General features: G+C 34.4%; 1 protein-coding gene across 6 annotated transcripts in view; it reads left to right on the top strand.

Annotated features, from left to right (window-relative positions):
- Ipo11 (importin 11) overlaps positions 1-14,715 on the top strand; it is a 199,948-nt gene that overhangs the window by 170,036 nt on the left and 15,197 nt on the right. For 5 of the 6 annotated variants that reach the window (XM_015497266.2, XM_048799989.1, XM_048799990.1 and 2 more), the window contains exon 29: positions 7,236-7,320. In XM_015497266.2, the coding sequence (XP_015352752.1) occupies positions 7,236-7,320 (85 nt within the window). Of the gene's footprint in view, positions 1-1,431; positions 1,562-7,235; positions 7,321-14,715 lie in introns of those variants that run through there. The other variant, XR_007346325.1, reaches the window with a different exon arrangement.

Here is a 14,715-nt window from a genome sequence, read left to right as displayed (position 1 = left end):
GGCTCACAGCACATGAAAATATAGAGAGTAAAGGCAGTTATGTACCTTTTGTGTACACTGCATAGTAGAACTCTAGGTCATGCTTTAATAGAAACTCAGAGAAAGAAAGGGTACTGTGATATAATCTTCAAGGAAGGATGAGAACTAGGATATAGGAAGTAGAACAAAATGTGTTTTAACTGTAAAAGATGAGAATCTGGAAATTGTTAGAAGTTTAGAAATTATCTACTGCAGTGTCATTATATTAAAAATCAGGATCACAGCCCAGAAAAATTAGTGATCAATAGATGTGTGGAAGAGTCAAGAAAAGTCTTAGTTGGGCTGGGGTTGTGACTCAGCAATAGAACCCAGGACCTTGCCTACAACATGCAAGGTCCTGGGTTCAATCCACAGCACCACATAAAAATAAATAAAATAAAGGTATTGTGTCCAACTACAACTAAAAATATATAAATATTTTTTAAAAAAATCTTAATAAGTTCAGTATGAAGGAAAAAGTTTTGGTTTGAAAGAGGAAATGTTGGAAGAAAACAAACTTGAGTAGGAAACCATTACAAACTGGAAAGGCCTAGATGCAGGGTTAGTGTTCATAGATAGTTAGAACATTGACTTTCCACTTTTCCTTTTCTTAGACTCCCAGACTTGTTGGCAGTTGCTTTTATCCTGTGGTGAGATTTAGCAGATGGAAATGTGGAAGAGAAACAAATTACCTAGCTTTTCTAAGCCTGTTTCTAAGAGTAACTAGATCTTTGACACATCATCCCCCTCTAATTCTATGAATTATGTAGAGTTCTATAAGTTTCAGTTCAGAAGACCACGGGGAATAATTGAGACTTTAGAAAAGTTCACATAAGAAACATAAAATATTTACTTACATAGCTAACTTGGCATCCAGCTTCCCTTTCTGTTTATTTAAACAGTTAAAGAAAATTAATCCATCTGGTTCTGTAGAATTTTTTATTGTTGTCTTGAGAATGAATTAGAACAAAGGAGAAAACCCTTTCTTTACCTACATAAGTAATGTATTAGGCTTCTCCAGAGAAACCGAAACAATAAGAGTATATAATACAGAGATTTATTACAAGAAATTGGTTCCCATGATTATGGAGGCTGAGACAAGGTCTACAGTTTAAATTGTAGCCCAGGCCTGAAGTCGGGAAAAGCTTCACATCCAAGCTTGAAGCAGGCAATAGTGAATTCTTTTTATTCAGCAGTTTTGTTCTCTTCAGGCCTTCAGGAGATTGACTGAGTGAGGCCCCAGGTTGGGCAAGCAGCTGTAATTATCTCTGCTGATTCAAATGCTAATTTCATCTAGAAACAGCCTCAGTGACGCATCTAGAATAATATTTAGCCAAGTATTTGGGCACTGGTAGCACAGACAAACTGACAGATAAAATTAAACCCTTCACACTAAGGAAGCCTTGTTGACAGATCTCTTTATTCAGACGTGTGTATGCCCACCACTGTGCTGTGAAAGGAAGCCACTGAAACTGTCCTGATAGTGCTCACAGCCTGTAGAAGGGAGACAGACTGGTAAAATTGAGAATCTACTGCATTGGAGGTGAGGAAAACATTTAGCTATTATAGTAATCTGGACTTGATGAACAATGCTGAGATGAATTTGAGATTGATTTTATGAAAAAGATTGGCAGAGATTGGTGATAAATAGGTGTGGCTAGAGAGCATTGAAAGGTATATAAGTTCAGGTGACATACATATATAATTTTTAAAAAATAATTGTGCTTTATTGAACAGCCTATGCTTATTTGCACCATAAATATCCTCATAATGCAATCATATAAGAATTTTAAAATTTAATATTTTGTGTGGGGGGGGATGGAAGTGTTTTTATTTTTTTCTTCCAATAGTCCCACCTTTATTTTACTAAAAATAAAAGTTTATATTCCAAGAAATGGAGTCACCAATGGGCTGTAATTAATTTTGATACTAGTATTTCTTGAGACTAGTATTGAAAATGAATCCTTGTGGAAGAAAGAGGAGTTTCATTTTGAAAGTTTATGAATCAGGGTTTGTTAATTTGTTATTTTATTTCAAGTTAGTAGAGTTTGTTACATTAAACTAGGAAAATGTATTAGGCTAGAGATTAGCCATCTAGTTAGCATGTTTTCATTTTCTTATATGCTATTTTGTGTCAGGAACATTGGGAAATGAAATCGCTAATCCTTTGCCAACATTTGGGGAAGTAAAAAGGAATAATTTAGTTGGCATTTTAGGAAGCCTAAAGGCAATAAAATTTATTAGAAAAGGACTCATAAATCATGGTTTTTAAGGCTATAGAGTGTAGAACATACCAGCTATAAAAGAAGTAGTCTTATTTGAAACAGAAGTAAATTGATTTTTTTCTCCTTTGTTTACTATGTTGACACAACAGATGTTCTTTAGAATGTATGGGAATACTAGAAGGAACCTAATTTTTTTTTAAATTTTTTAGGTATAGATGGACACAACACAATGCCTTTATTTTTATGTGGTGCTGAGGATCGAACCTGGGTCCCACCCGTGCTAGACGAGCGCTCTACCACTGAGCCACAATCCCAGCCCCTCTCATTTCTTGATTCTGAGGATATCACCTATATGTTATTGTAACTCCTATAGGTCCTAGTGACTTCATTGGGGGTCTCTTTTCCATTTTCCCCTTCACATCCATGCTCTCCTACTTTCCTAAAATAAAAAACCGACTTATTTACAGAAGGAAGATGATGGGACCCTATTCTATGGTGACCTTCCATCTACAACCCTAGCTTTCTCTCTTGCTTCCCTGGATGGCTCATCATTCCCCTAAAATGTCATACACTTTTAAAATATATATATATATATATATATATATATATATATATATATATATATATATATTGTCTTATTTTTATTTTTTTAGTTGTTGATGGTCATTTATTTATATATGGTGCTGAGAATCAAACCTAGTGCCTCACATATGTTGGGCAAGCACTCTACCCCTGAGCTACAACCCCATCCCTGCCATACATTTTTATACTCATGCCTTGACTAGTCATTTCTTCTCTTGGTGTGTCATGCCCTATGCTTTGCTCTAATTGGTAAATAACCTTTCTAGACTCAGAGAATTCATTGCTTCTTTCTCTGTTCTTCAAGACACTTTTTCTACACTGCTAATGGCCGCATTTAGTTACCTGCTTATATTCTGACACAAGAGGAATTTGAGACAGTGCATATGAAAAGCACATATTCTTTGTAACAGAAAGCTGTTAGCACAAGATTGAAGGGATTTGAAAAACAAACCTTGACTCTGGAAACCTGTGACATCTGGATAGAAAACAGTTGTGAGCTATCCAACTACAGTTAAAAGGAAAAAAAATTTTTTTTTTTTTTTAATTACATGGATGGTTCTTATTTTCAAGAAGAAAATAGGTTTATCAGGAGAGGGAGACTGTTTCTTGGCTAGGACTCAGAAATGAATTTTTCATAAGGTGTTTATATAAGGGACTAAAAAAGGACTTTCAACTTTAACAATAAAGAATTGGTTATCTGTGACAAAAAAAAAAAACTACTGTAGATAAGTGGCGGAGTCACTAATTTTAGCCTTACTAACCATATTAAAGACCCGATTTCTTTCTATTTCATCTGGTGAGCACATTACTCTCATCTGCATGGACCTCGTACATCCACACAAAGTAGGCCCAGGCACGTGACCAGGAACAGACAAGTGATCTTTTTCTTTATGTCATTTGTAAGATCACGGTAAACCTTTTCTAGAAATCATTTCATCAGATTTTCCCTCATGTCCAGTTGACTAGAATTTGTTAAATGTGCCACTGCTGCAAGCAGTCGTTGACCATGAGGATGGGATCAACATCCTTGCTTATTGAGCTGCTGGCCCTGAGACTGGGCTCAGCCTCTTTCAAAGATTATGGTGGCATGGAAGGTGAGGATAATTGGACAGATTTAGGATTCTGTTACTAAGAAAGATGATTATGGAAGCAACTAAAGTAGACTACATAGACCAACTGAATAATATTATCAGTTTAGTTTTGTGTGTATTAGGCCATACTGGAAAGTAGGTATTTTACATTAGCTACCTGAAAGCTAGTTACATAACATTAAAAATAATTATTGTTGAAATCAGTTTCATCAGGGCTAAAAAGATAGAAATGTAAGTAGGAAGCATACGGTGATCTCTCCTAATACAGGACCATGGTTAACAAAGTGTGTGTATCCCCTCACCTCAGCAACAATGTTAGCATCAGCATGGAGGATATCATGAAAGAAAATCACAGAGGAAACTGTGAGAAATACAAATTCTCAGGCAGAGTTTGTGTAGATTAAATGAAGTTGTTACTATAAGTACCTTGTAAATTAATCAGAAATAATTTAAAGGGTTTCTTATTTTATGCCGCCGTCACTTGTTGGTGTGTTTGCTGGTTAAGAGTTTCTTGTTGAGAAAGATTTTGATTTAGCATCTAGAGTGCCTGGAGGTTTCCAATGATTTCTGTTCTGAATATAGAATGGGGGTGTGGCTATAAATGTTAGTCCTGTTTTAAACTTGTTTACTGTTTTATCAGTACTATAATTATGACATTCACAACCCACACATTTTAACCTACTAGAAATCTGTTAATTCTCATATGCCTTTTAAGTAAAAAAATGATTGTTTAGCTACTTTTGTTAGCAAAGTGACATTTGATGCTTAATTGGAGATTATCCTATAAGAGAATATCAGCCTTGGGCTCTTTAATCAAAGAAAAAATTTTTTAATATTTTCATTTTCCACCTTCCTGAGACCCAAATGAATATAATTTGCAGAAATGCAAAGCATAAATATTCTTCTATTTGGATAATGTTTGGTCATTTAAAAAAAAAGGAGGAAAATTTTTTATGTATTAAAATACTTATATTACTATCTTTGAACATAGGGAAACCAGAACAGAGAATTTTGGCTATACAAGTAAGTTAATTTGATGCAAAATCAAGTGTGCTTCTATGAAGACCCACATCTATTGAAATTAGAATTCAAGTGCAGCTGGTATAAAATAGATAATATATTATTCAGTTCTAAAATACAAACTGGGATCTAGACTTCCAAGACATTTACTTATTAAATAGCTTTTGGGTTGATATAATCATGTATTTTCTTGGTGCCAGAGTTTGTTAGACAGCCATTTGTGCATTGCTGTATTTTAATTGCAGTAGACAGAAGCATTATAGCTCTGAGAGATCATGGCCATTTAATGAGTTAGGAATTGAACTCTCTGGTTTTCAGGACTAAGGTTCTTACTATTTGATCACACCATTGTGACTGGGTCAGAAGCAGTTGTTCCAAAAACAATTTTAATGGTGAGGAACAAGAATGAGGGTCCTATGTTCACCAAGGAAAAGTTCAGCCAAGTCACAAATTGTCTTTCACCTGTACTTGCTGCAAAATATAAGAGAAACCAGACTGTCTTTGCCATAGTTTATTGGTTAGGAACCACTGACTCGGATAAATTACTGAATTCTTCTGTTCTAAATTATGAAAGTGTAGGGTCTATTCCATCAGGGTGATTCACTAGACAATATTCATTTCTTGTCTCCTTAGAACCAGTGTTGACTGAATAGGAGACTCTTTCTATTATCTCTGGTAATGATGGGGAGCAGTGATGCAGATAATCAAAATAGAATGATTTATAACTGTCCTAAAGGAACCAGTACTGTCAGGGACAAGTTCCTCAGAGCACAGAAATATCATTTGAGGCACAAAATAGATTGCTGCATAATTAATGGTGTTGTAATGACATCACTGTTTAAATTATTACATGTAATATTTGCAGACATCAAGACTGGGTGAAAGAAATATTTTATGTGTCAATTTTTAAGAAAGATATAAGGTATTTAGTTTGTTTTGTCATGTAGTTCAAAAGTTGCCTATAAATAAATTTCTTATTATTTACTATTTCAAAAGCTCAAGTAAAATGCTCTTTTAAATGAATTAAAAATGAATTGTATTTATTTTAATTAGGTATATATGACAGCAGAATGCATTTTGATTCATTGCACACAATTGCAGCACAATTTTTCATTTCGCTGGTTGTACACGATGTTGCCATCTCATTCCACTATCTATTCTGCCTCAATGTACCCTCCCCATCCCTCCCTCCCTTTTGCCCAAAGTTCCTCCATTTTCTCATGCTCCTCCCTTAAAAAAATAATAGTCAGCGTCCACTTATCAGAGAGAACATTTGGCTATTGATATTTTGGGTTGGCTTACTTCACTTAGCATAATATTCCCCAGCTCCATTCATTTACCTGCAAATGCCATAATCTTATTATCTTTTAATGCTGAGTAATATTCCATTGTGTATATATACCACAGTTTCTTTATCCATTCATCTATTGAAGGGCATCTAGGTTGCTTCTACAGTTTAGCTATTGTGAGTTGAACTGCTATGAACATTGATGTGGCTGCCTTACTATATATGCTGACTTTTAAGTCCTTTGGGTATAAACCAAGGAGTGGAATAGCTGGGTCAAATGGTTGGTTCCTTTCTAAGTTTTCTAAGGAATCTTCATACTGCTTTTCAGATTGGTTGCACCAATTTGCAGTCCCACCAGCAATATATGAGTATGCTTTTTTCCCTACATCCTTGCCAACATTTATTGTTGTCTTTATTCTTGATAGCTGCCATTCTGACTGGAGTGAGATGAAATCTTAGAGTAGTTTTGATTTGCATTTCTCTAATTACTAGAAATGTTGAACTTTTTTTTAAATAATTGTTGATCAGATGTATATCTTCTGAGAAGTGTCTGCTCAGCTCCTTCTTATAATTTACTGTTTCAAAAGCTCAAGTAAAATGCTCTAGAATTTTATTTATTTTAATTAGGTATATATGACACCATTTTGGTTCATTGCATTTATTAATTGGGTTGTTTATTTTTTTGGTGTTAAGTTTTTTGAGTTCTTTATGTATCCTGGAGATTAATGTTCTATCTGACATGCATTTGGCAAAACTTTGCTCCCAAAATGTAGGCTCTCTGTTTTCTAGAATTTTTTGATGTAACTAGCCCTTTTTTAAAGTATGATACCTTTTATAATTTAAAAAAACCTTATTGAAATATAAATCTTATTTACCTAAGTCTGTTTCTCACATTTTAGTATGTAGAACTCTTCATGCTTTTGGTGATTTTTTTCAGGGATTATTCTTAGTGTATTTGAAATACTTTTATTTATTTAGAACATGTCCCCCACACTTTTTTTTTAATTGTAGCTGTATGTTGATGTCTCATCTTGAGGAACCAAAAGTGACAGAAGATGAAGAACCACCCACAGAACAAGACAAGAGGAAGAAGATGGTAAGTTAAAAGAGGAGCTTCTGAAAATTAAGGAAAACCACATCTTCATTATTTTCTCTAGGTTTGAAAATATCTCTTGGTTTATTTGTCCATCCATCCATGTATCTCTCCACCTATCCCTTGTTGCAGAACTATTAGGTATGTGAGTTGTGAAACTTGGAGTGTACCCTAAAACAGGTAAGTTTTATTCCTACTACAGGAAGTTGATCTGAAATAATTTTTGTCTTAGCAAAGCAGAGGTTTTTAATTTGTTCTAATTATACATACAGTAGAATGCATTTTGACACATGTACACAAATGGAGCATAACTTCTCCTTTCTCTGGTTGAACATGGTACAGAGTCACACCAGTAGTATAATCATACATGTAACAGTGTTCATCTCATTCCACCCTACATTCCCACACACCCTCTTCTCCCCTCTTTCCTCTGCACAATCCAAAGTTTTTTCATTCTTCCCTATCCATCCCCCCAGGGGTTTTAATCTTTTACTTATAAAATACTTGTGACTCTCAAACCTTTCTGTTTGGGGACGGAAACAATGAAATCACTTTCATTCCCTATTATTTTATGAATTCCCACAATGAACTTTTTCTGATCCGCATCACAGGTCAGTATAAAAATGCCCTTAATGCTGGGCTTGGTGGCACACACCTGTAATCCCAGCAGCTTCAGGAGGCTGAGACAGGAGGAATTCAAAGCCAGCTAAGCAACTCACAAGAGGAATCTGATAAGGAAAAAACAAGAACAAAATAGTAGGAAACATCTAAAATATCTTGCCTTTAAAAATCAATCTCTAAATTTTAAATACATTTTTGACTGAGACACATAATAAGTTCTACTTTTGGAATTGTTTCCTGGCTTCACCACTTTATATTGCCTTTTTTCCTCGTTTGCAAAGCAAAAACAGCAATAGTATCTTCCTCATAGATATACACATAAATGAACATATAAAATTATTTGGGGAGAAACTGGGCATCTAGTCCTTAATGTTTGCTTTCATGGTTATTTTTGTCTATTCAGTATATTCATTGAGTTATTCCTGTCAAATCTCAAAGGCTTCATCCCCAGCCTATGGCTAATACTGCACTGACTGCCTTTCTTTAAACTACATTTAATTCATTTTACTCTACTTTTATGTCAGATCTAGCAACTAGTATAGAGAGAAGGACAACATCTAATGGGTATTAAGACTAGAATTTTAGTGGTGTTTTTTCTGTTGTTTGTGACCTTGAACAAGCTGTCTTGACATTCTCGAGCTGTTTTGTCTCATCTGTGAAATGAGGGGAAAAATGTATTAGTAGATTTTAGAACCTGTGAGCTGCCAAAAAAATATTATATTCTTTTTTTTTAATTAAGTGCTTAATACCATTTCTTTTCTTGCTCAGTACAGAGTACCCATGAATATACTTGCAGAAGTCTTTTCACTTGAAAGGAACCTGTTGTATAGTATCCAAATTCATGGAAACTGTATTTTCTTCACTTAGAATGGTGATAGCTCTTGGCATACTCTAATAATTTGTCTTTTCCCCACTCTCATCCCCATCTTTTTAAGCATTAATATCACTGGTACTATGGAAAAATATTATAATTTTCTTCACAATATTCTGAATTTGTCAATGAATAATAAGCACTCAATCATTCAGCTTTTGTTTAAACTTTATTTATTAATTTTTGTTAATCTGGTATATCGATCTTTAGCAAATTAATCTACCCAAGTCTGTTCTTTATTCTGTATGCAATCCTCATTAGTAACATCATATAAGAGTTCATTCTCAATTCAGCTGTATTTTCAAAGTGAGCAAAATATTGTCTCAAAGAGTACTGCAAGAACATCGTTTTGAAACTAACACTTAGAGTTTCTTGATTCCATTTTGTGATCCTGAATTTTACTTGAAGCCTGATTATTTTATCAATATTGTTCTAATTTTATGTAGAATTGATTTATATAGAACAGCCATTACCTTTTAAAGTGGCTGATTTAATTTGAAGTTTATTCATTTCAGTAGCTATTTGAAGTAGATTTATATTGTCATCTCTACTAAGATTTTCTTAGTTTTAAAAAAATGTTAAAAATGCCACAGTGTTGAGAGCCACAGCCAAAGCGGCCCCAGCAAACTTCCAGCTGATTGGCTCACCAGGGCCCCAGCAAACTTCCAGCTGCCAGCTGATTGGCTCCTCTGTGGTGATGCTCATTGGGCTGTTTCCCCGCCCTTTCAGACCATGGAGCTGCTCATTGGGGGACTCTTTTGGCTCCGCCCACGCGACCCAGCCAATCGGCCTCAAAAGTGGGAGGAGTGGTGGTTGAGAGGCTCACCGGAAGCCGGTGGTGGCAGTTGGGCTCTGAGGGAATTCCTGAAGAGCTCATGTGGTGTGGCCTGGGTGTTCTAAAAATAAAGTTCGTTTCTGCTTGACAAGTGGCTTGTGAATTGTGCCCAACTAGACTGCGGCATTTGGTGGCCTGTATGGGGAAAACCTGAGGGTAAGTGATAAGGTAAACTGCTCGCCCCTGAGGGCAGGGTGAGAGGATGGGTAGCCATTTTAAGATTCTTCTTTCTTTTGTTTTGCTTTTGTTTTAAGTTGGCTGTCCCTGGAGATGGGTGAGATGGAAGAAAAACCACTCACATCTGAGGAAAAACTATTTGCATCTGAGGAACAGATAGGGAGAAAGGATGGATGTACATTTCAGGAGGATAGAAAGGCTGTCATGATGAATTTTTGTTCCATTTTTGTTTCATTTTGTCTCTGTTTTGTTTTGCATTATCTTAGTGAGGGGTATCTTTGTCATGGAAATATGGAATTAAAAATTAGTAAGAACCAAACCGAAAGGGCGTTAAGTAAAGTGCTAGAGGAAGGAGGCATCTCAGTAAAATCAAGAACAGTTAGGGCATACGTTAAGACCATACAAAGGTGTAGCCCATGGTTCATTAAAAAGGGTTATTTTAAGTTTATCTTTGGGGAATATATACCCCTTCCCACCACAGCTATTTATGGTTTAAGACAGAATCATGTGTCTTAACCTTGAATATATCTAATTATAATACAACACTAATGGGGCTGGGATGTGGCTCAAGCGGTAGCGCGCTCGTCTGGCATGCGTGCGGCCCGGGTTTGATCCTCAGCACCACATACAAACAAAGATGTTGTGTCTGCCAAATACTAAAAAAAAATAAAAATATTAAAAAAAAAAAATACAACACTAATGTTCCAATAACTTGAAACAAACAATTGATTTTACTCATCTCTTCAAGGTTACAAGTATAAATTGTGTCTTTTCAAGGAATTATATCATTTTTTACTCTTATGTCTTTAACATTAGACATTTTTTGAAGGAAAAGGGGAAGCAATTGCTTCTAGATAATTAACTATTGTTTTTAAAAATATGTCCAACAGTAAAGGTTTTGTTTTTATTTTAAAATGAAATTTTCTTAAAAAGATTTGTAGTTATAGATGAACAGCATGCCTTTATTTTATTTGTTTCATTTTTATGTGGTGCTAAGGATTGAACCCAGTTCCTTGCACATGCTAGGCAAGCGCTCTGCCACTGAGCCACAGCCTCAACCCAAATGAGATTATTTACTAAGAAGAAAAGTGTAAGTGCTTAGTTCAAAGGTTACATAATAGAAAATTTTGATTTACTTAGTCATCATCTTAAGGTGGTTCCTAAATATGTCGGATCCAAAAATGTTGCTTTTGTAGGCAGTAGCAACCCAGCCCATCCTCAGCCCCTGGAATGGGCTCTAAAAGAGCTAAAGAGAACATTATAAAAGCAGTTGGATGGAAAAGGTGCATTATACAGTATTTCCTTCATATCTGCAGGGAATATATCCCAAGACCTCCTGTGTCTAAAATCATGAATAGTACTGAACGTATACTATGTTTTAAAACTATGTTTACTTTATAAATTAGCCATAGGAAGAAATAACTAGTAATAAAGTAGACCAATTATTACAGTAATAAAAGTTATGTGAAGTTCTCTGTTTTCTCTCTCCCTTTCTCTGTAAATATATTACTATACTGCTGTCACCCTTCTTTGTGATGATATGAGATGAGATAGGCCTTACATGGTGATCTGAAGTGATGTAAATAATGTGGGCCTTGTAATGTAGTGTTAGATTACTGTGTAAAGGTTTCTGGAACACAAGTCCCTACTATACTGATAACAACCACATTTAATCCGATAACACAGATGTCTACTAAATAACTTAGCAGGGAGGTTGCATATATGTTGTCAAAACATTGCACAGAAATGATTCATGTCCCTGGCAGGAATGAGAAGGGCTGCTTGAGATTTATCATGCTACTCAGAATGGCATGGAGTTTAAAATTCTTGAATTGTTTATTTCTGGAATTTTTCTTTTAATATTTTTGGACTGTGATCCATTACTGAAACAAAAGTAAAACTGCAGATAAGGGGAACAGATGGGAATGATAGCAAACTTCTTATTAGAAACAATGCAATCAAGTTGACAACTTTGTAACACATAATGAAAGAAGAACTTTTGCTTATTATTATATTACTAAATTCTTTTGAAGACAATTTTACTATTGTAGATAAAAATTATTTAATCTCTCCTCAATTTGTAAAATTTTCAATTTTTGTTTTTTCCTACTTTTTTATTGGTGTTTTATATAGTTAGTTGTATATACTGATAAGATTTGTTGTTTCATATTAATGTATTAATGTATGTACACAATAAACAATATAACAATATAATTGGGCCAGTATCACTCCCTTCCCTCCCCACTTCCCACCCTCTGGGTCCTTTCCTCTACTAATCTCCCTTTGATTTTCATGAGATCTACCCCTATCTTTTAATTTTTCTTCTCTAGCTTCTGCATATAAGAGAAAACATACAACACTTAATCTTCTGATTTGACTTACTTCACATAATGGCCTCTAGTTCTATCCATTTTTCTTTAGATGCCATAATTTCATTTTTTCTTTATGGCTGAATAAAATTCCATTGTGTAAATATACCACATTTTCTTTACCCATTCATCTGTTGATGGACACCTAGGCTGTTTCCATAGTTTGGCTACTGTGAATTGTGCTGCTATAAACATTAAGTTTTATTTTGATGACGGAGGGAGTCATCACCCTGTCTTATAGATTTTTCTTTAGTCATTGATGTGAATTATTTATAGTCTGCTCACATAATGCATGACGGTGTCAAAGATAATTTCTGAAAACCACTGTATTTTAAACTAATTGTCAGGTTTGTTTTAATTACATTATTGGGGTTTTTTTTTTTTAAATGATATAAAAGTACTCATGCTTGCTGCCTGGTGACTTGGTATATGATTCTTTTCCCTTTCAAAATTGCTAAAATGTTTTCATTTTTTCTTTAGCCTTTGGCACATAGCAACTTCATAAAATTTGTAGATAGATGGCGGGGGGAGCTGTATTCAGAAACTGGTTTGTTAATAAAATTGAATCAACCCCAAATTCTCATTTTGAGTGTTTTTGTTGATGTGATAACATTATTAACAAGTAAAATCTATCTTCCTTTCTCCACCTCTTAGAAATTTTTAAAAAATAATGAATACAAATTATTGTGTCTCATTTTGCAAAGAAAAGAGTTTTACCATTAACTTTTATCTATATGTTTTGGTTGCTACTTATTTGTTATCACGTATATGTTGGTTGCCACTTGTTACAGATTTTTCTACCAAATCTGATTATCTTTAGGTCCAATTTATTAAAAATGTGTATAAATCCTCACATTTCAACATTCCCTTAAAAGCAGTTTGTTTACTTTGACAAGTACCCAACAGTACTTCCTGCTGTGGTTGTGTAACTACTTTTCATGACCTCTCTACAATCACAGTCAAGGAACATCTTGAAAATGAATTATTTTTCCTTTGTAGTCATTCCACATACAAACACTTACCATGTGCAAAGCCTTGATCTTTATTAAAGCTTTTTTTCTTCTAAGGAATATTACTGCCCACAGAACCTGTCTTCTGGTGTATTTTGATCAATAGAGCATATATTATTGTTTTTAAAATATTTAATACTATTAGCTTATTACCAGGCCAGGTTCTTGAAATGCAAGGATTTATTTATGCTTTGCACAGAATGTACCTTTTTTTTTTAAATTTTATTACCTGATTGTTACACTACTGTTAATACATCCTTATCTTCATTTCCAGATGATATTGAAACATGCAAAGAGTCATCTTTGCATAAAGTTATCTAAGACTGACTGTATAAAAATAGTAAATATTTCAAACTTGTAGTCTGAACATAGCTTTCCTTACAAGTAAAACCCCCAAAACCAGAGTTAAATTTACTCCAAATGTTTGAAAAACACTGTTGCAGTAGGCAATTGAGCTCTTAAAAACTGCAGGGTTGCAAGTGACATTAAAGCAGTCTAAGAGGACGGGAAATAATGAATTGAAATAACCTAGCTGAGATGTAATAAAGACACAAATTGATAATCAGGCATTCTCCTGAGATAACAGTTCTTCCTGTGATAGTAGTTTGAGATCACAGGAGTTATGATCCTTCACAGTAGGCTACATAATAGTCATCAAAAGACATAGGAAAAGAAAACTCTATTGAAAATGCCTTTGGAACCATGTCTTCTGAAGGGTGGTGGTGTTGTTTTTGATTTTGTTTTTGTTGATTAATTAATTGACTGATGATGTCAGTATTGTTCTTGAGTGCTGCAGGGCACTCACTCTTTCCCTCTTATTTACTTGAATTGTTACCACAAACCATAATCAAAGAGAATTTAGTAAATTTGCCTCTGTTTATTTAGAAACTTTGGAAATGTGGTGTTGGCTTAATGTAAATAAAAGCTTAAGGTCTGTAAGTGAAGAAGTTGGTCTAATTTGGGATAACTTACTTGCAGTAATTTAGGTAGCGTGCCCATGAACACTGAATTACCTTCATGGCCCTTTTTCCTGTTTTCATTTCTGCTTTTCCCTTCTGCTTTTTCTCAATTATTAGTAATGTTGTATTTTTTATAAGGAACCTATCTTTCAGTGGAGGAAAATTAAGAATTCTTTTTAAAGGATTGTTCTACATATGGAAGTTGCCAGTTTGAAGAGATTTTTTTTAAAAATTACATCAGTAACCTATACTAATCTAAAAACTATAAAAGAAACATATGATATGAAATATCCTTTCCTCAAGAAACCTTTACTAATGCTATGATATATGATATATATCTTTCCCAATAATTTATTTGCATATATAAATGTATGATCTGTATGTATTTTATAAATTACAACTGCTGCACATCTGCTTGTTTTGTGGGACTAGGGATTGAATTCAGGGTTTAATGCTTGCTAGTGCTTTCCCACTGAGCTACATCCCAGTCTGCCAGACTGCACCATTTTTTTTTTCTTTTTCTTTTTTCTTTTCTTTTCTTTTCTTTTTTTTTGAG

Source organism: Marmota marmota, unplaced genomic scaffold, assembly GCF_001458135.2.
Source record: "Marmota marmota marmota unplaced genomic scaffold, marMar, whole genome shotgun sequence".
Classification (NCBI taxonomy): Eukaryota; Metazoa; Chordata; class Mammalia; order Rodentia; family Sciuridae; genus Marmota; species Marmota marmota.
The sequence above is the reverse complement of the archived record's forward strand: the minus strand, read 5'-3'. Positions and strand labels throughout refer to the sequence as shown.